The sequence below is a fragment of the Phoca vitulina genome, unplaced genomic scaffold (assembly GCF_004348235.1).
Source record: "Phoca vitulina isolate PV1807 unplaced genomic scaffold, GSC_HSeal_1.0 scaffold58, whole genome shotgun sequence".
NCBI classification, from domain to species: domain Eukaryota; kingdom Metazoa; phylum Chordata; class Mammalia; order Carnivora; family Phocidae; genus Phoca; species Phoca vitulina.
Window position 1 is genome coordinate 5,540,554 of NW_022589761.1, and position 24,217 is coordinate 5,564,770.

A 24,217-nucleotide genomic window follows, 5' to 3' on the forward strand; every position below is an offset into this window, starting at 1 on the left:
CATTACCACCATCACCGTCATCACCACCATCATCACCATTACCATCCTCACCATCACCATCATCACCATCACTGTCATCACCCTCACCACCACCATCATCACCACCATCACAATACCTGATGATGCCTCCACATTCCCTGCCTTGCCCTTATGACCTGTCCTTGGCCTCCAACCTGCCGTCTACTCCCTCAGTCCTCTTCTGGTTGGAAACATTCCAGAACGGTAATGCTCGGCTAATTGTTAACTCCCATTTGTATTCCTCCAGAGCTGGCCTGCCCTCCCTACAACCATTATAAGCTCTGAGGCTCCCTGCCCGACAGCTGCCTGACACTATGCCAGGAGGGCTGCCACTGTGACATGGGCTTGTGCTCAGGGGCCCTGACTGCATGCCCCTCATCTAGTGTGGCTGTTCCTTGGGTGGCAGGTACCACCTGGTCAGGGAGGTTTTTCGGGCTGGAGAGCACAGAGAGCAATTCTGCCACTCTCCAACCACGCCGTGTGCACACTGTTCCCCCTCCTCCTGCAGGCCTGGGCAGAAGTGTGGGAGCCTGAGAGGCATCTTCGGGTGTCACCCCCTCTCCCCTGGCACCTGCCAGGCATCTGGGCACTCGCACATCGCCACCTTCGATGGGAGGACTGTTGAGCTCCCAGGCACCCCTGCTTCTGTCTTTGCCAAGTCCCGTGGCTTCTCTGGCTCACTGCCCTTTTTCCAGGTGGAACTTGTGAAGGAGAGCTGGTCCTTCTCAAAGATGTCTATCCAGGCGAACAGTCTGAGATTTGTCCACAGAGAGAAAGACTTGACCTGGCCAAGGTAAGCACTTATTGGCTTCTAGAGATACTTGGACTGATTAAAGCTAAGAGAAATGCTTTGGCCAACGAAATAAAAATCATGTCACATATTCCAGTGAAAGTGCAGTGATTCTGGGTCCACAGAATTTCACTGTGTACTAGTTTGATTGTTATTATTTACAAATAACAAGACGCCTCATTAAAATTAACTCGAGCAAGCCAGATTTTTAGATTCATAACTGAAAATTCCAGAGGGAGATCAGGCATGATTTGATCAGGGTGCTGATTCTGTTTCTCAGCATTTCTCTTGGCTTGTGGTCCTCTCTGGTGTTAGCTTTGTCCTCCGGTTGGCTCTTCCTGTGGTGGCAAAATGACTGCTATTTCCAGGTCCCAAATGTGCATTTCCCACTATTCAAAGCAAAACCCAAATCTTTTCTTCCCTCAATTACTAAGCAAAATTCTGTGCCTCACTTTGATTAGACCCCACTGGACCAATCGTTGTGGCCCAAAGATTATCTTAGCCTATCTGGTCCAACCTTCAGGAGCTGTAGGTGAGAGAGACCCCCCCACCCCCACCCCCAGCCCTCACAGCTGCTCATTGCAGGGAGAAGGGTAAAATGGGAGCCCACCCCACTGGGGTGGGCTCAGGTTCCCAAACCAGTATTTCTTGTTGCAACAATCAGAGGATGTAAATGTGCTGGAAAACCTCCCTTCTGAGACCTGAAAATTTTATCTGGAACGCATAGGGCTGGATGTGTTTTCCACGCCTGAGGGCCCCTGCCTACAACAGTTCCATTGTTGGCTGTTGGAAAACACACAGCCCTGCCCCTTTCACCCCACCCCCTTCCAGGAAGGGAACCAGCTTTCAGAATTAGTCACAGGCTGCCAGCCTCCCACACAACAACCCCATTGAAGCCAAAGGGCAACGCGGCAGGGTGAGTGCTATTCTTAGCCTGATTTACAGATGGGAAAACTGAGGCCCAGGGAGGGAGACTGGCTTGCCTGGAGTCACATAGTGAGAAAGGGGTGGAGCTAGGATGGGAACTTAGGCTCTCTGGCTCCAAGTTCCTCCCCTCTCCACCTGTGGGCCTACTTTGTGCCTCCAAAGTGTGATCTACTTAGGGGGAGTAAGGTACTTGATTCGTCTGTTACGAAGCCTCGGATATAGTCACTCTCAAGAATGGTTTTCATTCAGTCACTCAACAAATATTTCTTGGGCACCTACTATGTGCCGGACTCTTGTGCTTGGCGCTGGGGACACAGAAGGGATGAAAGAGCTAAGGTCCCTCCCTCCCAGAGATGACATTCCAGAGGCTAAAGAGATAATAAATATAACCAGTAAGTGTGTAATCATACACTATGTCAGGAGGTGGTAGGTGCTAACGCTACGGGGAAAAAAAAAGAGAGAGAAAGAGAGAGAGAATCGGGTGGGGCGGGGTTTCCAGGTGGGAGATGTAGTTTTGAATCCAACGGCCAAGGAAAGCCTCATCAAGAAGGTGATGTTTGAGCAAAGCCCTGAAGAAAGGAGGCGAGGGAGGGACCCATGTGAGCACCTGTGAGGAGAGCGTCTCCGCTAGAGGGAACGCCAAGTGCCAGTGTCTGGAGGCTGGAAAGGCGCCCGCTGTGCTGGAGGACCAGCAGGGAGGCCGGTGTGGCTGGAGCGAGTGAGCAAGTGGGTGAGCGGTTGAGGGGGAGGAGATGATGACGTCAGAGAGGTGACAGGGGACAGCCAGAGGAGTGACTTACAGCTCGTGGGTCATGGTGAGGACTTCGCTTCTGCCAGGAGAGAGGTGCAGCCAGGGGAGGGCTCTGAGCCAGCAGGGCCCTGCCCTGACTCAGGGGTTCAGGGTCTCCCTCCAGCTGCAGGTGGGCAGACCCAGGGCAGACAAGGGAGCAGGGATCCTGGGAAGCAGATGCTGTGGGGTCCAGGACGGGGAAGATAGAGAACAAGCCGGGGGGCGGGCAGTGGGGGAGAAGTGGTTGGTTCTGGAAATATTTTTTGTGGTCTAATTCTCTTTTCTAACCTGCTGTCTGTTCATGGGACCCTCAAATTTACGTGGGATCCTGTTGTCCTTTTGTCACTACCCCCCCCCCCCCCCCCCCACCCATACCCGGGTGTGGAGACAGATGACCTGGCTTGGCATCCCAACCTTGACCCTTCATTACCTGTGCGCCTTGACACTAAGTGACAGCCCCTCTGTGCCATACTTGCCCCCACCGGGTGAGTCATGCCTGCCCAGTGCAGCCCAGTAGAGGATCATTCGTTGAAAATAGAGTGAGACAGTCAGCGATAGTTGGTAAATGACTCAGGGATGCGCATGGGTGTGGAGTTGGTTCTGCCCGATGTGGCTCCGCCTTCTTAGAGACCGAGGTGCAGGGGGGAAGAGAATGGGAATGCTGGGACGTCAGGGGCCCCTCTGCCAGCAAGCTGCTGGGTCAGGGCCTCCCCGGAGCCACCGGCGCCAGCCAAGCTCTTAGAACTGCAGACTCATCTCCCTGCCTCTATAGCCAGACAGGAGCCTGCCAGCCCCAGCGCCAGCCCCAGAGCCCCAGGGCCCCCCGGCGGACGGGGCTGGGCAGCCAGGAGCGGGTGAGGCGCCCCCAGCAGGGGAGGGTTGGAGCTGGGCACCCAGGGGTCGGGGCGATGCAACCCATCCAAGTGAAGGAAGAGGAAGACACTGTAGGAGGGCGATAAAAGAACACAAGCTTGGGGCGCCTGAGTGGCTCAGTCGTTAAGCGTCTGCCTTCTGCTCAGGTCATGATCCCAGGGTCCTGGGATTGAGCCCCGCATCGGGCTCCCTGCTCGGCGGGAAGCCTGCTTCTCCCTCTCCCATTCCCCCTGCTTGTGTTCCTGCTCTCGCTGTGTCTCTCTCTGTCGTAAATAAATAAAATCTTAAAAAAAAAAAAAGAACACAAGCTTTTATCCATGAAGAAAGAAATATATACAATATTTCATATATACCACATGCCATATACATAAATACATAATTTTCTAAGTCCAATTAAATTCTGTTTACTTAACAATTTATCCAATTCTGCATTTACCTTGTCCTCCATTCTTTTGCCATTGTTTTTTTATCTTGCAGGGAATTATTTTGTGTTAAGTTTAATTTGAAATGTTTGATTCCTTTTCCGCAACTTTTCATTTGAATTTTTGTCACGACAGGAAAGTTACGTAAAGAATACAACGAACCCAAATACCCTTCACGGAGATCCTCCGATTCTTACTATTTTGTCTCATCTGCCTTCGCTCCATCTCTCTGTACCCTAGGTATTATTTTTTTCTGAGTGTCTTGCCTCGCAGGCGTCTCCTGCCCATCTTTGAGCAGGCGGGCACCGTGAAAGACTCGGTCTTCTCCACTGGTAGTTGCCCATCAAAGCCGTTTCGGGAGGGAATCACAAAACATGACCAAGTCTTTCCTTAATTGTGCCTTTCCCCTCACCGTGGGCAGACTCGGTATGACGGTCCTGGGGTTTTTCCTGCATAAACCATGCCCGATCCATCCTGGGCTGCGTCCGTCCAGGGTCTGCGCTGTGATGGAGGGCCCAAAGGCGGAAGCAGGTGTGACACAGGAGGTGTCCCTGTCCCATATTCCCTCCCATGAAGCCTCAAACCAGGGGGAGATGGCCCTGCCCCTCCAGCCCCTGCTGCCAAGTGGGAACATGGGCCCAGTTAGGCTGTGTCTTCCTCATAAACTAGAAATGCAGCTTAGTATGTTGGAAATATCCCGATGCTTAAACGTTGGTGACTATTAATTTTTGCAACACTTTGTGAACCAAAGGACACATGTACAATAGTTGGGTTTTGGCCCTCCTGAACATCAGAAGCAAATGGCAAAACCAAAATTAATAAATCTGAGTCAGTGACGACCTAACACCCTATGGCTTTGATTTCGTACTTCAATTCTGCATTCCTGAAAACATTGTGATGTTCAGAAGTGATCTGTGGGTTTGGTTTTTCTCATCTTGCGAGAATTCCTAGGATCCTGAGAAATCACAGCTAATCACAGCGTTAGCCAATTCTTTAGGGCCAAATGATGTCAAAAGCAAAATGAAGGGGAAATATTATTATCTATATAATATAATAACATGTATAACATATATTCACATACAAAAGATTATATATACATACATTTATATATAGGGAGAAAGAGAGAAGGAGAGAGTCTTCAGATATGATTGAAGTCAAATAGGCCTAAAAGACACCCCAAAAGAATAGAATGCAAACAGCTGCCCCCACGACTCCTGAAAACCTTCCCCAAGTGTCAGTATGCACACCTTGGCCCGTCCTCATGGGGGTCTCAAATCCTGCTTCTCCGGGCTAGAAGCCCCATCCCCAGGCCAACACACACATGGATGACACATTCTGGTCCAGCCGCAGGGGGAGGTTATGGTTGGCCTGGGTTGGGTCAAAGCCCCATTAATGTCTGTATATCTAAATGCAAGGCCACCGTAATTAAAGATTCAGGAAATGAAATTGGCAGAAGTTGGTCCCCCAGGCTGAAACCAGCCCTTTAGATGTATTTTGTTGGACTTGCGTAATTTTTTAAAACTGCATATTTAAAAAAAAAATCTAGCCAACTTTTTTTTAAGTAATCTCTACACCCAACGTGGGGCTCAAACCCTCGACCCTGAGATTAAGAGTCGCATGCCCCACCGACTGAGCCAGCCAGGAGTCCCTGAACCAACCAACTATTGGGAATTTCGTGCAAAGATTCAGGTTTCTGACATCAACTGAAAATGTAGCAGCAATTGGCTGGGATTGTGTAGAGACTATCCTTTAATTACGTTTTTTTCAAAGTTGGACATTTTCAGAATATAAAATTCAAAAGGTACAAGAGGGAGTCTCCCTCCACCCCACCCCTCAGCCTCTCATTCCTCCGCCCCAGAAGCAGAGTATCCAAAGATACTTCATTCAGGAACAAGTGTATGCATATACATTCTTTTCCGCCTCACATCTATACATCTTGCTTTGTCCCCGTAGCAAGATGTCTGGGAGATCCTTGTGTCTCTGTCCACATGAGCTTGCTACATTCGTTTTGGTGGTTGCCTTTTTTTTTTTCTTCAAGATTTTATTTATTTATTTGAGAGAGAGAGTGAGAGACAGAGAGCACGAGAGGGAGGAGGGTGAGAGGGAGAAGCAGACTCCCTGCTGAGCAGGGAGCCCGATGTGGGACTCAATCCCAGCACTCCAGGATCATGACCTGAGCTGAAGGCAGTCGCTTAACCAACTGAGCCACCCAGGCGCCCCTGGTGGTTGCCTTTTAAACAGAACAATAGTTCTCCCATTTGCCCAGTTGCCAGCGCACCTTAGGGTCTCATGCCTGTCCGGCTTCACTCGCTCACAATTCTTGCCTGGCCCCTTTGGCATCTGAGTTTGCAACCTCTGGCACAGGCGAAGGACAGCCTAGCCACCGAGCGCTCGCCCCTTCTCGCTCTCTGAAGCCTGCAGTTCCCGAACTTCCCAGCAGAGGGAGAAACCACTCAACTGCCAAGAGCACCAAAGGGGTCTTCCCAGGGACACTGTAATCTTGAAATGTCTGGGCAAGGGATGCATGCTATCTTCCCAGAGACAAAGACCCCCCTTAGCTGGACTGGGATCCTCCCCTCCAGGCCTCCCTTAACTCTGTTTGTCTCCGCCTAAACCTCCCACTTTGATTGAGCCCCACCCTGAGTGCCCCTTGCGCTCCTTGTAGGGACTGGCCCCTTCCTAAGGGAGCAGGGTGGGGTGGGGAGGCTTTGTCCTGGTCTAGGGCCTGGGATTGAAAAACTGCCTGAGGGAGCTACATAAAGAAAGATGTATTTGGGCGTGCCTTCCTTGCTTCCCCATCCTTTCCTGCTAGGAAGTGGGGAGTCCTTTCTCCCTGTCCCCAGCAGACAACCCCCAGCAGTCTTGACCTCGGAAACCCCCTTTCCCCATCCTGCACTCCACACTCTCCCTGGCCTGCAGCCCTCTGCCCCACCCCCGAGATGGTGTTGGGGGTCGCCTGGAGTCCAGCTGGTGGCCAGTGCAGAGCCACCCCTTTCCTGGCCCTGCCCCTCCCCATGACCCCAATCCTCCGCCAGCCACTCAAAGGCGCCTTGTTCTCCATCCAGCCCCCAGACAAAAGTCCCTCTGTCTAAAAAAGCAGAATTGGGGGGAGGGGGCACCCCAACAAGGACCATGTGGGGGCCTACACAGACCCCAGTCAGAAGGAATGCCATGAGGAGGAGGGGCAGAAGGGGGGAGGGAGGGGAAGGGAGCCTCGCACAGTGCAATGACCTTATCCGGAGTGGGAGGCATCCTCCACCCCAACGCCCACTGCATAGACCCGGGCATCTGGCTCCCAGCACCCTTGGGAAGAGCCTGAGCTAGGAAGGTCCGCTTGATGCTCAGAAACCAGTTGCCAATCTCTCCAGGGCATGATGGGCACGTGGGATAGAGGTCATGGTCTAAAGCCCAACAGCCCTCACCCCTCCACTCCTACCCCTTGTGCACCCCCACTCCCACCTCATGACCTTGGTCATATCAGCTTCTTCTGCTGACCCTCAAACTGTCAAGAAGCAACGAGTGGTCCGGAAAGGGACCTTAGATGTCCCACAATTGCCACCAAGCCCTCCTTCAAGCGGAACACACAAACTAAGTGAAAGAAACTAGATTATTACACCAATGCATCGCTTTTCCCCACCATTCTGCCAGGCAGAAGCTTGGCTGTTAAAGACCCCAAACTTCTTCCGTCTGGGTCCTTTTCACAGGGGCAAGAGATTGAAGAAAGCCCCCTCCCCTGATGTGAGGAGCAGAATTCCAGCCCATCCCATGCTCCCTCTGGTTACCTGAGGCTGCTGTGGCCTTGGGAACCTCAGGGAGCTCCCTGCCATTAGTGGCTGGGAAGGAGGGGTGGTACCTGTCTCTTTAAGAGCAGGAATGGGGTGAGAGAGCCCCTGAGCTTTAGGGAGTCTGACTTGTTCTCTACCTGCCCAGGTTTGCCTAGGGCGTGGCAGATGCAAATAAAGGCAGGACTCAGGCTTAGCAGCCGCATTCTCTCCCTTCTCTCCTGGAACTTTCCAAGCAGCCTGGGGAGCCACACAGGTGAGCCACAGGGGTCCCCTACCCCCAACATCCTCTTGGCTCTGCCCCCAAACTATCCCTGCCCCTCTCTCCACTGATGTCTGTTAAAGACACTAGAACTTCCTCCCTTTAAGGATCTTTTCTGGGGGGCAGGGGGGTAGGAGATTAGAGAAAGCACCTTCCATTAATGTGATTGTCCCCCCATCATTCTCCCTTCAGGGGGCTGGGTGAGCTAGCTGGGATGAGCCCACAAGTGGGATTGGGGTGATTGGGTAGATCTGGGGTGTCTGAGTGCAACAGAAACATCTGGATTGGGGGCATCTGGGTGGATAGGGTTGGAGAGGGGTGCCTGGGTGGATGGGGGTATCTAGGTGGATCAAGGCTGGATTGAGGGTATCAGAGTGGATGGTGGGTGACTGGGTGGACTTGGGGTGTCTAAGGATTGAGGATGTATGGGTCCTGGAGACCTCTTGGAAAAGGGGTTGGTGGCTTCCTGGGGAGGCTATAAAATGGGGGGTTGGATAGGAAATTTCAGAGACATGGGGGAGTCATTCTGCACAGGCTTGAGGGGTCTGGCTGTCATCACAGAGGAACAGAGGGGATAGCAGGGGGCGGATGGTGGAAACGGCCCTCACACAGGTGTTGGGACCGGCAGGGCGGGGAAGGAGCCCAGAGGGGTGGGCAGAGCCTCCATCTGCAGGCTGTCTTCCTCTCCAAGCCTTCACACCAACGACAGTCAGTCCCCCGGAGCAGCTCAGGAGTCCCTTCCAACAACAGCCTGGGCGGGGCAGGTTGAGGGCAGATGCCCAGATGTGACAACATACAGCATTAAGCTGAGTTAGCAGGGGCTATGGGGCTGTGATAGCAACGTGGGGTAACCACAGCTTCATCAAGCTGCGGAGATTGCATGAGCGAGTAAGTGCGAAGAGCTGCGACCAGTGCCCGGCAAGAGGTAAAGGCTCACTGGGCACTAGCTCTTATAACTGGGCTATCATCTTGGGGTAACAAAGCCTCACGAGGCAGCTTTAGACAGTAGGTGGTCCTTCTCCAGACCTGCGCCTGGAACCACCAGGCTGTCCTGCCCACACACCCACTCTAGCTCTTCTCCCCAAATCTGTGGGGTCCTGAATGCCTTAGTAATGCTCCCCAAAGCTCCAGGCCCCCTTCCTGCAAGAAATGGATGCATTTGAGTCCACCATATGGGATTAACAACTGAGAGGTTGCCCAGGACCTGAATGGGCACAGGGAGAGGGAGGAATCTGTGAGAACATGCAAGAAAGAGAAAGGAACACGGGGTGGGGGTGACATGGAGGGTGCGGAGAGAGACGGGGTCACCGTCTTCTGCGGTGGAGAGCAGTGGGATGACAGAGCAGGGAATGTCGAATGGCTTAGTGAGGGCATGTGCTGTGCCATGGGCTAAATGAGGGCTAGAACAGATCACCTCTGGGGGTGCCCGGGGCGGGGGTGACATGGGCAAAGACACAGCAAGGTCATTGGCCAGTGCCCAGCACAGGGTGGGGCGGAGGACGTCCTAGCTCTTCCTGTCAACATCTTGACAGTGTGTGCTGGTGGCAGTGGGGCAGGGGCTGGGGGAGGGCCGGGGACACACAGAGACGGGGGCTTATCTCAGGCACTTGGGATGGGGGGAGGGTGGGCTGATACCAGACCAGGAAGGAGATGGAGGGGTTCTTCTTGCTGGACAGGCCTATCTGGGGAAAGAGGAAATAATGGCTTCCAGGAGGAGCTTGGCAGGAGCAGGGGCAGATTCGGGGGCAAGGGCTGGGGCAGGGGTAGGGGTAGGGTGTTGGGGTAGGGACAGGGGCAGAGGTAGGGGCTGGGGTAGAGTCAGGGGCAGGGGTTGGGGCAGGGGCTGGGGCAGGGGTAGGGGGTTGGGGCAGGCGTAGGGGCAGGGGCTGGGGCAGGGGCAGAGGCAGGACAGAAACGAGGGGTTGCGGGGGGCAGAAGTTGGGGCTAGGGCTACAGCCCGGTGACTCCTCCCTGCTCTGGCCCCCACCCCTGCCCCAGCCTCTAGTTCTCTCCTCCCCACACCCTGCTCTTAGCAGCCTGAGGAGCCAGCCCGAGGTCTGCAGAGTCTGGGCAGGGCGGGCAGGCTCTGAGCTGTCTCCGAGAGACACACCCAGGAACCGGGCCTCCTGCCACCTGGCTCCCTCCATCCCGTTTCCCAAAACACCCCGAGGCCCTGAGAGTCCTGAGCAACAAAGAGCCACTGCAGAGCCAGGCTGCTTTAAATCCCACTCTCTCGCGAGGTGACCCTATGCCCCCATTTTCAGCTTTCAGAGCCTCAGTTTCCCCATCTGTAAGATGGGGCTAACAGCAGGCAGCGCCTCCCTCATTGGTCGCCAGGGCCATTCACGGAAAGCCCCAAGTCTGTGTCGAGTGAGTGATTCGTGCGACTCCTCTCCAAGTCTGCGTTGTCACCCACCCCCTGCACTTGGCGGCTCCTTCTCATCTCCCAGCCAGGCCTCTCTGCCCTGGGGCGAGCTGTGTATCCTGGGCGGGAGCAGAGTAGGAGAGGATGGGGACCCAGAGGCACGGGTCTGGCACCGCCCGGCCTACTAAAGCTGGACCCTCCCCACCCACCCCTACCCCTCCAGGCCAGCTGGCTGACATGCAAGAGGTGACACTGAGCCTGTTCATCCTCCTGGCAGGTGAGTGCCTGTGTCCCGGACTGCCTTTGCCCCAGACCCCTCCACTGAGGGGTGGCCAAGCCCTGCATGTATGTGTCTCTCTCTCATGCTTTCCGCCTCCCCTGTGCGGCGGTGACTAGCTGGACGGCATCTCCTTGAGGGTCACAAGTGTCGCCCTGGTGGTTTCAAGGTGCACACACAAAGACAGGACCCCTCACAGCAGCGTCTCACACAGCTAGTCACCCCCTTGAGGTGTCCTTGATGAGAGGGCTCAGCCCCGGCTGCCGTGTCTTCATCACCTCCCTAGCACTTTATTACGAGAGGTAACTGGGAGCTTCGCGGATGCAGCAGTTATGCAAATCCTTTGTGCCTCAGTTTCCCCAGCTGTAAAAATACGGACAATACTAGTAAGTACTTAGTAGTCACTGCGAGGATTGCACAAGTTAGTATTTGAAAAGCAGTTAGAAGAGGGCCCAGTACAGAGTAAGCACTATGTGCCTGTGCTTTAAATATAATTAAAACTTATTAATCGCCCTTTAACAAACAAAGAACAGAGCTTAGGCCCAGACCTCAGGTAGCCCACTGCTTCTGGCCAGAATGTAATCCTAGTCCTTTGCTTTTATTGTATTTTTTTTTATCCCTTACATCAGGCAAGACTGGCATTCCATTCAGGGTAGTGAGAGAGAACTGCATTTTTAAAGAAAGTGTGTTAAGTTTATAATTAGTAATTTGCTCTGAAAGGAAGCGGTGAGCAAACACCAGAACAGGTGGGGTGTGGACGAGGCTCTGAGAATGACCGAGAACTGGTACCATCTGTCATCTTGACAAGAATGTTGTTCGGTTTCTGCAGGAGGGAGGATGCCAGGTGTCTGGAAACATCAGGCCAAAGAGTGGTTCCGAGCCAACCAGATTAAAACCTATTTTGGGAGGCAAAATGTGGGTGGGCCCGTGGGGCTCACAGGTGTGGGGGGCGGTGGAGGAAGTCCACACCTCCAGGTTTGGGGCCGGACCCCGGTGCCCTCAGGAGGCGGGGACCAGTCCATCGGGGGCCCCTGAGGCTCTGTGGCCCTGCCGGCCGGCTTTGCTGAGGCCAGCACGCCATCCCCCTCTTCCCGCTTCTCCCAGCAGGCCTGCCTGCCTTGGACGCCAATGACCCAGAAGGTGAGTCCGGCTCCTCCACCACGCTCACCCCCAAAGTCTCCCCCGCACCCTTGCCTCCTGGCTGTTGTCCTGGATTCACATGCTTTTTTCCTTTCTTTGCAGATAAAAACAGTCCTTTCTACTATGGTGAGAGCTTGTGTCCCTCTCTTGGCCGCCCCCCACCCGCACCCCCTCCTGCCACTGTGTCAGGGGTCCCACACGGCTTGGGTGGGGGTCCGATGTGGGCGAAACAGGGGCGAGGATAGGAAGGGGCAAAGATGGGGAGACACTGAGCAGTCATCACAACGGAATAAAGGAACGAGCCACGCCGATCTGGCCCCTGGGAAGGTTCTCTTCCGGCAGGATAGGTGCGCACAGGAAGCCAGGACAGTTCCCAAGAAGCCGTTGTTATGGTTCAAATCAACTGCTGGGAGGAGGCTCGCTTTGCAAAAACCACCCGGAGGAAGGGAGCTATTGGGTGGCCTTCCTGCTGGTGCTCAGACACAGCAAACACGCTCCAAACCCCCGGACCTTTGTACCTTCCGATCCCCCTGCCACGGCCCCCCTGCACCCACTCGGGGCTCTGCTCAGAGAGGCCTTCTCTGACCAGTCTCCCTAAAAGAGCTGCCCTCTGACTTTTTGTTCCCTGGCTCTGCTTATTTGTCTTCAGAATGCTTATCTCCACCTGACCTTCCATCAAATCTCTTATCGCTTGTTTGTGTGTAAAGGAGAAAGCACAGGAGGGCTGGGGGGCTGTCTGTTCTCTCCGCTCTGTATCCCCAGCTCCCTGCCCGTCATAAGGTGCCCGATACCTACCTGTCAAATAGATGGAGGTTTGGACAGGGAGGACACAGGCAGGCACTGATGGCCTCATCTGGGTTTCTCCTAGACTGGCGCAGCCTCCGGATCGGCGGGCTCATCTGCGCCGCGGTTCTGTGCACCATCGGCATCATTGTCCTCATGAGTGAGTGGGGACACTGGTGGCTGAGCTGGTAGGGCAGGGCTGTGGGTCCCCTCCCCCAACCATCCCCTTTCCCCTGACAGGTGGGAAATGCAAATGCAAGTTCAGCCAGAAGCCCAGGTAAGATGGGTTCCCTGTGTGCCCGCTTCATACTGAACACACACCTTTCACCGGTGAAAGAGCTAAATCTCGCAGATAGAGGCCTCCCGGTTCTGCCCCGGAGAATTCCTGCCACTGAGATTTCCCAGGTTTATTCTTCAGAGCTGATAATCTTCAGAGGGTCCCAAATCCTGAAAAGCTTTGGTCCCATTCCAGGAAAAATAGCCAGGAAGCTATGTCAGGGCAAGCTGAGAATCTTCTAGCCTTGAGGGAGAGGACAAGGGGGATGGATACACATCTCACCACTTTTCTTTCCCTAGCCACCATCCAGGGGACGCCCCACCTCTCATCACTCCAGGTAAGCCAGGAACAGAATGGGGATGCAGGGAACACGGGATGTGAGGGGTGGGTGCGTGTGAGTGTGCGTGCCTGTGTGTGCACGCGCCTTGGGGAGAAAACTTCATCTGCTCCCACAAGCTGACCCATCATCTCTCCCAGGCTCTGCCCAGAACTGTTGAGGATGGATCAGCCGAAAGGACACAGAGGTCCCTTCTCTTCCTCCAATTCCTGGCTCTGCACAGGAATCCAGATTCCAGGATGGAATTCTCCCTCCTCCCCTCAGAGCACCTTGCCAGGGCCTCACTTTACCTCTCACCGGAGGGGTCTTTTTGTTCAATTTTTGTTTTTCTAAACATGGATCTTGCCTCCTTATTCTTCTTCTAAAAATTGATTAGCCCAAGTAGCCTCAAGACTCCCTATGTGTACATCGGGGTGGGCTTTTGAGGACTAGGAGAAGGTGGATACACACTGGCAGCTGACACAGAAGCCAGCAGCTGAATCTCTTTGTTGGGAAAAGCCCAAGGCCTGCTGGGTGGCCTAAGGTCCGCTCTCTGCCTCCAAGGCTAGGGGAACCACAAGTGCAATTTAAAATTTTCTAGTAGCCAAATGGCGGACACTTTGGGGAGTGAAAGAGAGCTCTAACCAGATGGAATGCTGGGACATTCGAGGGGACACTGAGACCATCCCAGGAAAGCAAGGACGTGGATCCTCCTACCATGATATGAGTAGTCAGATAGATTATGATTTTAATAGTAAGGCCCCATGACTCTCCCACTTACTCCTGAGACCCCACTTTATTATAGAAAATCCTTCCTAATACCCAACTGTTCTTGTGAGACCTTCAAATAATTCCGCACGACACTCCTAATAATATAGAGTGGCCACATGGTGTGAGAATCTCCAAGGAGCCTCAAACTCCATTGAGACTCCCCAGTACCTTGTAAGATCTCCAAAATGCCAAGGGCCACCCCGTAAAATGCCTAAAACCCTTTAAAACACCCAAAACGATCTCCTACAATGCTCCGAGACATGACCCCAAGAAGAGGCCCACAATAAACCAGCGACTCGTCCCCTAATAATGCCTTTATATCCCTCGAACATCCCATGAGCCCCCCCAATCCATGAGCCCACACTCATGGGGCAAGCGAAAGCGCACCAGAGCAGCCAAAATGCACCTCCCCATAATACTGCTCCTGGGACACCACTCCTCCCCCCATGTCACTCATGAAACACCCTCTCCCAAAGATCCCACAACAGCGAGCGGGGCAGGTGCACAGCGCGTTTATTGAGCTCATACACTTTCTGTCCTCTCCCCTGTCCCTCATTGGAGACGCGTGCCAGGGCTCCCCGCAACAGCTCCTGCTTGCCCACCTGTTTCCCGCGCACGCGCAAGAGGGCCAACACGCTGGGCTTCCGCCTCGGCAGCAGGCATGCGCACAAGCAGCAGAGGAAGTTAGCAAGCCCGGCAGTGAGGCCGGCCCAGCGACTGGTGACGTCACGGAGGCGGGCGCTAAAAGCGATTGGCCGGATGGAGTTTAGAGGGAAGGGGGAGCTATCTCTTCCTCAGTACTTTCACAGGGAGCAGGAGGGGTGGGAGTGGGTTGAGGGGGGCACTTCCAGACCTCACGGAGCTCTGCACATTACCCCCATCATGACTTCTGTATCCCGGCTCCTTGCAAGTGCCCCAGCCCGAGCCCCCAAGTCATCCTTAGTCGGGGCATGTGCCCCGAGCCGAGATGTTCCTTACGACTTGAAGGACAGCTCTTGCCTTGAGCTTGGCCTGTGGTCAGCACCTCAGAGGGACCATCAGCCCGAGTAGGGCCAGGAGCCCAGTCAAGTGGGTGTCCCGTGGCCTGGGCCTCCGCGGGCCACTGCCCCCTTCCCTCCAAGCCATAGCCAAGGTGCCGGGGGTCTCAGGCACTGAGGTCTAACTCGTGATGCTGGTAGATCTGTGTGGGGCCCTTGAAGCAAGCAGCGAAGAGGAAGCGTCTGCCGGCCAAGGTGATGGGGGCAAAGGCACGAGGGGCCACCAGGGCTGGGGGTCCCAGCTCCTGCAGGGGCTCCAGGAGCCCCTTGTCAGGCTCAAGGCGGAAGACCTGGCTGAAGGCGAAGTCACTGCCCAGGATGGCCAGCTGGTCCCTGGCGATGAGCAGCGGCTGAAAGACGTGGGCACCACGTGAGGGAAGCTGCTGTAGGAGGCGGAACATGGAGCCATCCCAGCGCATGACCTGTGAAGTGTGGCGACTAGTTAGGGCCTGGGGTCCAGGAGGGCCAGGCCTGCCGGTAGTCCTCTGGGCTTCAGAGCACCTGGAACAGCTTGGAGACAGGCCTGTAGGGCCCCAAATGCCCGCAGCTTTCCTGCCTTCATACCTGTCACCACCCTGCTGCCCAGGCCCCAGACTTGGAAGTCATTCTTGGCCCTTCTCTCTCCCTCACACCCCACATGGAATCAGTTTTACCTACAGTGGTGTCTGTTTGTCCCATCTCCTCTGGCCGCACTCCACCCAGCCACAGTCACCTCCCTCCGGGACGGTAGGCTCTGCCCTGGGCTCCCCACTCCCATCCCTGCACCCACAGTCTGCTCCCCACACACATGTCCCGTGAACACCTGAGTCAGACCACTGCCTTCTAGGCTCAGAGCGCTCCGCTTGGCTGTTCCTCACCCCAGAATGAGAATGCTGGTGGGGGTGGGCCATCAGCCTTGGGGGTCCAGAGTGTGGTGGCTGCGGCCAAATGTAAGTCGCAGAGTGTGTCAGAGTTACAGAGCCGGAGGGTGGGGCCCAGCGTCAGTGTTGGGGGGATAGGAAGTGGCTTATGGTCAGCCAGCCTGGAGGAGTCACAGTGGTCTTGGAGTCAGTGGAAGGGTGGCCAGAGTTCAAAGATCAGTACATTAGGTGGGGTCAGAGCTCGAAGGTCAGCCTGTGAGGTCGGGTCAGAGTGCAGAGGCCCGTGTGCAAAGGTGGGGTCAGCGCTGAAAGACCAGCCCACACGAGGGGGTAGTCTGCGGCAGGTCAGGTCTGGCTTGTGGCCTCCACCGCCTGCCCCCCCGACGGCGCCGGGCCTCACCATGGAGTCCCCGATGTAGCGCGTCAGGCACAGGAACACGTCCCCGCCAGCCTGGAAATGGCGTGTGGCGTAGACGTCCTCGGCCTCGGGGATGTCCGTGCGCCTCTCGAAGCGGCCCCCGAGCCAGTGGAAGAGCACGGGCCGCTGGGAGGCGGAGGCCAGCAGCAGATGGGGCCGGCCGTCCAGCTCCAGGGCCTCGGCGTCCGTGTCCCGGTGCCAGGCGTGCAGGCTCTGGCGGGGGTAGAAGCCGGGCCCGTCCTGGCACAGCAGCGTGGTGCTGCCCGCCTTGGAGGCGTCGGCCACCACGAAGCAGGGCCGCCCGTCCAGCCACAGGAGCTCGGCGTCGTTGGGCCGCAGCAGCCGCCGCGGGGCCAGGGCCTGCGTGGGGGCCAGGCGCAGGCCGGGGCTGGGCCGGGCCCACAGCTGCGAGCCCCCCCACAGGCGGGCGGCCAGCATGAAGAGGCGCGGGCCCAGCACCAGGGGCTTGCAGGACACCACCGAGGGCGCTGTGGGGGGCGGGGGGGGCGGGGAGCCGGAGGGCAGGTTAGGCAGGCTCTTGGGCAGGCAGGGGGCTGGAAAGTCGGGGCGGGGGGCGGGGGGGCTCACCGGACAGCTCTTCCTCAGGCCGGAAGCGCTGCAGGCTGTAGTCCCAGGTGAGGATCAGGCAGCGGCCCGCGAAGGGCTGCGCCAGGACGATGTGGGGCTCCCCCTCGTAGGAGAAAGACTCCACGCCCAGCGCCGACTCCCCGACCGTCTGGAACCAGGACAGCTCTGGGGGGCGGCAGGAGAGAGTCAGGCAGGCACGGGGGACCCCGCGGGCCCTCATCGCTGAGCCTCGGTTTGCACATCTCTGAAATGAGGACCATCCTGGTGTGCACCTCAGAGGGACACGGAGTGGAATCTTTTCATCGATAGATGAATTAAGTCACAACAACGGGGGAAAGCTTTATTTTCTAAGCTGCATGACATCATCAAATCATTGCTTAGACGCAACGTATTTCTTAATTCATTTAACTTCACAAGATCCCTGTGAGGGACATTTCATTCTATCCATTCTACAGACGAGGAAGCTATCCCAGCCTTCCCATCTTCCATGAACGAGGACTGGGGCACAGAGCTGCCTACCATGTGATCCCAGTGCTCCCCCAACACCTCCCTCCTGAAGTTGGGTATGGCCTTGTCCAGGCTAAGTTCCCCGTGGAGAAAGAGCAAAGTGCTGAGGGTAATGCTCGCCTCGCTTGTTTGACAACAGCTCGTCCTGGACTTGGTCTCTTTCCCCTTCTCCCTATGGCCTGGCAGATGGACGTGCCACGACTCCGTTTCAACCATGAAAACCAGGACAACACCCAGGGGCTGCCCCACCTGCCTGGACTGCTCACCTCAGACCCTTCTGTCTTCTTTAAGTCATGGGATTGTGAGCCTCTTGGTTATGGCCACTTAGCTTTTATGGAAATGATGCACCAAAGTTGCCCAGCTTGGTGGTGGAGGAGCTGGGTGTAGACTCCAGGTTATAATACTTCACTCTATGTGCCAGGCCCTGTTTCCAGGCACCAGGGCTGAAGCAATGAACTGAGCCACCAAGGATGCCCACCCAAACCTGGATCTTTGAAAAATGGCCATCATATCACCACCCCCTGCTTGAAACCCTCCATGGCTTCCCACAGCCCTCAGGGTAAAATCCACTCTGCTCTCTGTGGCTTTCAAAGTCCTACACAGTGAGGCCCCTGCTGACTTGGACCTCACCTGTGTCCTTCTCTTCACTCACACCCCCAAGACACTGCCTGCCTTTGACCTGCAAGCAGGACAGACTCTCTGCTGCCTCAGGACCCTTGCACATGCTGTCCCCTCTCTCCAGAGGGCTCTTCCCTCTGTACTTCACTGAGCTACATCTGGATGTAAAGCCACCTCTTCAGAGAAGCCTTCTCCAATGCCCCATGGAAGGTAGGACCACCCTGCCACCTTAATCTCCCTCATCGCTCCCTGTGTTTATCACAACATGTAGCATACTTTTGTTTCTGCAACATTTTATTCAATGTCTACGTCCTCACCCGCTAGAGCTCTGAGGGCAGGGCCCATTGCTGTCTGGGTTGCCACAGTGTGCCCTCTGCCTCTCACAGGGCCGGACACAGAGTGGCCCTCAGTGACTGTGGGACAGCTGAATAAAGAGTGACCCTTACGTTAAATTCTCTGGTTCTATGAGTCCCACAAACCCAAAACACGACTTACACTTAGATGCTGGTAAGAATTGATTATTACATTAATAGCCTTACCCACTCCTTCAGGAAGCCCTCCCTGGCCCTCCCGCTGTGCCTGGCCCTCGCTCTGGCTCGGGGCACCCACAGCTCGGTGGGCTTCCCCCACCCCAGTCCTGACCACTCCGGGCTCTCACCCTCCACCTTTCCCTGTGCCTTGGGCTCTGGGAGGGCAAGAGCCAGGGCCGTCCTCATCACCGCTGTGCCTCTTGCACTGCCCAGGACCCATAAAGGCACCAAAACGTATTTATGGAAAAGCAACGTGATCATAGCAAGTATTTTTAAAAGCTCATTTTTATATTAATAACAACCACCAGAGTGCACACTTATGAGGGCCTCCCATCCGAGGCTCAGCACCACATGCGGGCGTGGATGCATCACTGAATTCTTGCTGCAATCCTACGGCACGATTTATTACCTCCATTTTACAGATGAGGAAACTGAGGCTCAGGGAGCTGATGCTCATGCTCAGGGGCTCACAAGCTGGGAAACAGCAGAGCAGGGAGCGAGGTGAGCCCTTCAGCCCTGGGAGCCATTCCCCTGCTCTCCCACCTTCTTCTGGGACCCCTGCGGCCCCTCCCACCCTGCCGGGAAAGCCCCCACCTATGGCTCTGCACTTGAACGTCTTGGGGTCGAGGTGGCGGAGCTGCCTGTGGGCCAGAGCAGTGGGGCCGGCGCAGGCCCCAGTCCCCACGCTGGCATTCACGGCGGGCATCCACTGCAGGAGCCAGAGGACACGGCAGTCACACTGGAACGGGTTCCCGCGGAGGTCCCTGGGGCAAGAGGCCGGGGAGGGGCTGCGACCTGGCTTCCACCCCCCTGGAGGCCATGTTCCCCGCCCCCTCCCCAGGCAAGGGTTCGGGATGGGGCCCTACGGAGGAACCACTGCCGCCATACTTCTCTGTGTCCGCCAGAAGTGGCCTTCCCCTTCCCCCTCAAACAGCCCCCAGCTCCCCTGGCCCACCCAGCCCCCTTGAGCCTCACACGTGAGTTAGGGTCTCCAGGCCTCGGAACAGGAATCTGGGGAGGGTCTCGAGATTATTATTGGCCAGGCTCCTGGTGGAAGGAGAGAAGGAGGAGGAGCCGTCACCAGCGACCCGGCTCCCCTGTGTCCCTGGGTGATGGGGTTTGGGGGTGGGGGGCTGTCAGGGCAGGCTGGTGAGGCGGAAGGGAGGGGTGAGGCCTTGGGGGAAGCACGCACAGGTGTGTGAGGGAGCGGAGTCCTCTGAGAGCGTTCTTAGAGATGCAGCCAATCTCATTGTCCTCAATGAAGCTGTGGAGGGAAGGGGGGTGAGGGGGAGGCCCTCGGTTCCCTGCTGTGGCCCCCCGGGGCGCTTGGGGAAACTCACCCCATTTAAGCCATAGGCCACTGGAATGTGCTGAAGCCTCCCCAGAAACCTGTCCTCCCCAGCGTTCCGGACGCTCATCCCGGGAGGCAAGAACCTAACCCCGTGCTCACCGCCAGCCTCGCAGTGAACTCCGCCGGCTCACCGACCCCAGCACTAGCTTCCACATCACCACCCGTACCCCCGCCATCATCCATCATGACGCACCCCCGAGCCTCCACCACCATCCCCCACCCCGGTGCCCACAGCGTGGCTGAGACTACGGTCAACACCACGCTGTGCCCCCACCGCCACCCACTCCCGTCACCCACACCGACGCATCGTCGCCAAGCCTCACCCAGCACTACTGGGAAGCATCACCAACAACACAGCCTCCATGACAACCCCAACAGGACTGCCACCATCGTCACCAACGCTGCCACCATCACCAAAAGCACGCGGAGCAGCATCGGCAATACTGACATCGCCAGGACGCCCGGCCACCGGCACGGCTGCTGCCACGACTCCCACGCACACCCACACCTCCAGCATCACCACCAAACCCAGTGCCAGCCGCCGTGCCCTCCCAGCAATGCCCACGACAGCGACGGCACCAACCCCAGCCCCTCAGACCTCACCATCGGTGTCGCCCCCAGCCCCAGCGCCATCGGGACTGCCATTTTGACCCACGTCACCCCCGCGTCATCATCCTCAGTAATGCCACCGCGTCCCGGGCAGCCGCGGCGACAGGGTCCCCATCAACACCATGGTCACCAATGCCGACGCAACCACCCCCATCACCCCCATCACCACCTCAGAGTTGTCTCCTGTTCATACGAAACATTTTCTTGTCTCTGGCCTCTTTGTCCTCTCCCTGGGCTCCCCTAAGTCAGGGAGGGCCAGAAACAGTCTTGGGTGATCCAGGCCCTTTGTGGATCTTAAGGCACAGAGAGGGGAGGTGAGCAGGCTGAGATCACGCAGCTGAGCAGGAGCCCTGACCCCGCCCAAGACACCGGGCCTCTTGCCCTTCCAGGACGGACCTTTGTCCAGACACTCCCCCCACCCCCCAACGTGCCAATAAGCCCCTACTCCCTCTACTGTCGGAGCCACAGGTGGGTCCCTGCTTCCTCCCCCGAGCCCCCATCCCCGCCGCCATCCCCTGGCCTCACTCACAGGTACCGCAGGTGGGACAGGCCCGTGAATGCATCGTCCTCAATCACAGAGAAGGAGTTGGATGTGAAGAGGCTGACAAGGGAGCAAGAAAGCCATTTTTCCAGAGTTGCTGCCCCCTCTCTGACATGTTAACGTTGCCCCCCCAACCCTCATGCGCATGGTCTCACACACACAGGTACATGCGATGCTTTCGCAGACATGCGCAAACACACATGTGAGCACGCACCCCCCACACACTGGTGTGAACACCCCCCCACTCCCTCGAGCTAGCTGTCGGCTCAGCTGGGCCCCACTCACAGCAGGTGCAGTGTGGGCACCTTCAGGAAGCTGCCGGCCTTCAGCTGGGTGACTCCAGTCCTGACGAGTGAGCTGGGGACGTGGGCAGTGGTGGGTGAGGAGAAAATCACCCCAACGCTCCGGTCCCGCCCCAGAGCCGTCTCCTGTCTGGGGGACCCTGGCATGCCGCCCCAACCCCGGATGTCTTTTCTTTCCATCCTAGGGAAACAGCCACTTGGCAAGGATCCTGGCAACATGCAGCTTCCCCCTCCACTGCCCACGGCCACCCCCCCCCCCCCCCACTGCCCCGGGGCCCCAAATGCTGCCCTGGGCTTTGGAGTCTCCCTTCGGCTTCTGTCCAAATCCCAGCAGCTCCCTTTGAGGCATCCCAACATCCTTCGCTGCCCACCTCCCAAGATCCTGAAGGGTCCCTGCTTCCTCGGGGACCCCGGCACCCTGCCCCCAGCCCCCAGCCCCCGGGGCTCCAGGATTCCCATCCTCACCCTCAGGAGGGCCTGACACTCACAGTGACAGCAGGGTCAGGGAGAAGCTCTCGGGCAGGTCCGGAGAGCCCTCACACAGGGCACTATCCTTGGAGCAGGAGCAGCTCAGAGGACACTTTCCCTTTGGTGGTCTCCAGGCCACCCCCACGCCGGCTCCAGCCAGCAGCAGTAGAAGCACGCCTGCCCCTCCCATGCCCCTCACCCCCGCCGGGGCTCTGGCTTCTCTCTGCCCACCCAGCTCAGCGGGCTGGGGCCGCTACATCTGCCGCACCAGGCGACCCTCCATTCCGCCAGCTGGCACACTCTGTCCCGGCTTGTCTCTCCTTTCTCCGTCTCTCTTTCAGCCTTTCTCTCTTCCTGTATCCCTCTGGTGTCTAATTTTCTGTCTATTTCTCTTTCCTTTTCTCTCTCTCTCTCTTTTTGTGTTTCTGACTCAGTGAGTTAGTCAGCTTCCCACTCTCTGTCTTTATTTCCGTCTGTCTCTCTGTCTCTGTTTCTCTCTGTCTCTGTTTCTGTCTCTCAATCTCTGTTGGTGTGTGTGTGCGCGCAGCAGCGCGCGCGTCCCGCTGTCTGGTGTCTTTATTTCTCACCACCCTTTCCAGTTCCCTGTTCTTCCCCTCCTCCCACGCCCCTTCTCCTTGGAGGTTTGGGAAAGGGACTCACTGGGCACTGGGTGCGCCCGGCAATGCAGCCTAAGAAGGAGGAGGGGGTCAGAGGCCGTAGGAAGAGCAGCCCTAAGGAAGGGACTGGATGGCCCCATGGGAGGGGAGGGGCCACAAAGGGCTGGAGCTGCCCTGACCCCTCTCAGCCAGCCCCCTCCCCAGATTCCCCACTCCACCCCACTCGGAGTGTGAGGAGGATGTCACCAGGGTGGGGACCGGATGGCTCCGCAGGCGGAGGGGGTGGGAGGAAAGACCACTGGGGGGCTGGAGCCATCCTGGCCACGCCCAGCCAGCCCCCTCCCCGGGCTCCCAAGAGGGTGTGATGTGCCGGGTCACCAAGGCTTAGAGGGGTCCAGCTGCTCCCTCTGGTGGCCACACTCAGCAGGGCAGCTGCCCAGCCCCAAACCCACAGCCTCCCTCGCCAGCCTGAAATTAACCCCTTGCGTACCCACCACCCACTGGGACAAGGAACCAACTCAGGGGAGAAATGATGGTGAGGATGCCACCCCCCCTTCCTCAGCGTTGGCTCTGCACTAGGCCCTGTCCTAAAACTTTGTCTATCGGCTCACGCCGACCTCATCACAACCCTCTGAGGTTGATCTTATTATATGGCTATTTTACAGATGGAAACACTGAGGAGAGAGGTCAAGTTAATTTGAGATTTGGGTTACCAGCTGGGGCAGGGCCAGTGCCCAAGCCCAGGAAGCCGGCTCCAGGGCCTCTCTGCGTGATTTTTGTGTTCTTTCTTGGGAGATCCGAACTCATGGATACTGGTCGTTTTCATTTGGACTAAGCTTTTAGCAATTTCGATAGATTCTGCCCATTAAATAAGAAAAATAAATAAATGACACTTGTTACCCAACCTGAAACAGCAGTAATAATAATCATTGAGCACTTCCTGTATGCCTGACTTAACATGAATTTATTCAGTTCTCACAACGGCCCCGTGAGGTGGGTCCCATACTACTGGTCCCCACTTTGCAGATGGGAAAATTGAGGCACGAGGAGGTTAAATGATTCACCTCATGGCCCTGGACAGATCTAAACCTAACCACTCTCCTCCGGCCCCTGAGGAAAACACACAGCCTCTCTGGCTACGGTTGCACATACCCAGAAGACTTAACAGCACCAGCTTCCTTCTGAGCTGACTACGAGTTTATCCCCATTTTACAGAAGGAGAAACTGAGCCTCAGAGTGGTTACGTCATGTGCCCAGCATCACCCAGGTAGAAAGTGGCTGAGTTGCTCCACTCTGGAACAGTGGGCCTTGTGAGGGGGAGAAGCCAAGGACGGGCTGGAGCTGGCCAGGTGCCCCCAGCCCTGCTTGCCTTCCCTGCTTCTCTGTCAGCCCTCCCCAGGGCTGCATAAACATCAGGGTTATCATTAACCAGAGACTGCCGGTGACCCTGGGGTGCAGGGCCATGAGGGGCAGAGGCGCAGACGTACAAGGATGAGGGTGCATTTCAAAGCCCCCTGGGTCCTCTGAGGCGGGTCCCCTGTGTGTGTGTGTCCGGGCTCTCTACGCCTGTGCCTGAGTATGAGCATGCCCACGTGCTCCCCACTCTGTGTCCTCCAGAGTCTGAGCCCGTGTCTGACCCTTTCAGGGTAGGGACAGTTTCTGTCCTTAACCACCAGGGACCTCAGGAGAATTAGCTCCACCTTCCTAAGCCTTGGTTTGCTCATCTCTAAAATGGAGTTAATAAGAAGCCTGTGTTGGGTTCAGAGACCTCTGAGCCTGGCCCAGTGTTATAAGTATGATCTCGGTGATTTCTCCATTTTATGGGACAGAAAACGGAGGCACAGAGAGGTCACATGGGCTGCTCAAGGTCGCACAACCAGGAGTGGCAGAGCTCAGATCCGGAACCAGCTTTCTCTGTCACCCAGAGCCCGTGAGTCTGGCCCGCGTGTGAGGACAGCGTGTGTGTTAGTCAACAGCA

At 56.6% G+C, this 24,217-nt stretch overlaps 2 protein-coding genes across 3 annotated transcripts; one reads left to right on the forward strand and one right to left on the reverse strand.

Annotated features, from left to right (window-relative positions):
- The first annotated feature begins 7,390 nt into the window (after positions 1 to 7,390).
- On the forward strand, positions 7,391 to 14,250 carry FXYD3 (FXYD domain containing ion transport regulator 3). Its single transcript, XM_032390396.1, is given in 7 exon segments — positions 7,391 to 7,858; positions 10,453 to 10,506; positions 11,614 to 11,646; positions 11,749 to 11,772; positions 12,515 to 12,597; positions 12,600 to 12,706; positions 13,006 to 14,250. Coding segments are annotated over 7 exon segments (471 nt in total). The 5' UTR covers positions 7,391 to 7,770; the 3' UTR covers positions 13,088 to 14,250.
- Positions 14,251 to 14,290: 40 nt separating this feature from the next.
- On the reverse strand, positions 14,291 to 22,490 carry LGI4 (leucine rich repeat LGI family member 4). Of its 2 annotated transcripts, XM_032390293.1 has the most exons (9): positions 21,643 to 22,490; positions 21,138 to 21,209; positions 20,841 to 20,912; positions 19,544 to 19,615; positions 19,327 to 19,398; positions 18,946 to 19,115; positions 16,697 to 16,861; positions 16,091 to 16,596; positions 14,291 to 15,252 (listed from the first exon to the last, which is right to left on the reverse strand). In XM_032390293.1, the coding sequence occupies exons 1-9, from the start codon at positions 21,810 to 21,812 to the stop codon at positions 14,938 to 14,940; spliced, it is 1,614 nt and encodes a 537-aa protein (XP_032246184.1). In that variant the 5' UTR covers positions 21,813 to 22,490; the 3' UTR covers positions 14,291 to 14,937. The 2 variants fall into 2 exon arrangements, with proteins under 2 accessions (XP_032246184.1, XP_032246185.1); XM_032390294.1 differs by lacking the exons at positions 20,841 to 20,912; positions 21,138 to 21,209; positions 21,643 to 22,490 and adding an exon at positions 20,026 to 20,710.
- Between the last annotated feature and the right edge of the window lie 1,727 nt (positions 22,491 to 24,217).

What these genes read in the sequence shown, in the direction of transcription:
- LGI4 (XM_032390293.1), bottom strand. Translation starts at nt 21,812, where the DNA reads ATGGGAGGGGCAGGCGTGCTTCTACTGCTGCTGGCTGGAGCCGGCGTG. An exon ending in TCCCTGACCCTGCTGTCACT is followed by an intron (nt 21,210 to 21,642) that starts GTGAGTGTCAGG and finishes CCACGTCCCCAG; the next exon opens with CTCACTCGTCAGGACTGGAG. An exon ending in GCCTGAGGAAGAGCTGTCCG is followed by an intron (nt 16,597 to 16,696) that starts GTGAGCCCCCCC and finishes CGCCCCCCACAG; the next exon opens with CGCCCTCGGTGGTGTCCTGC.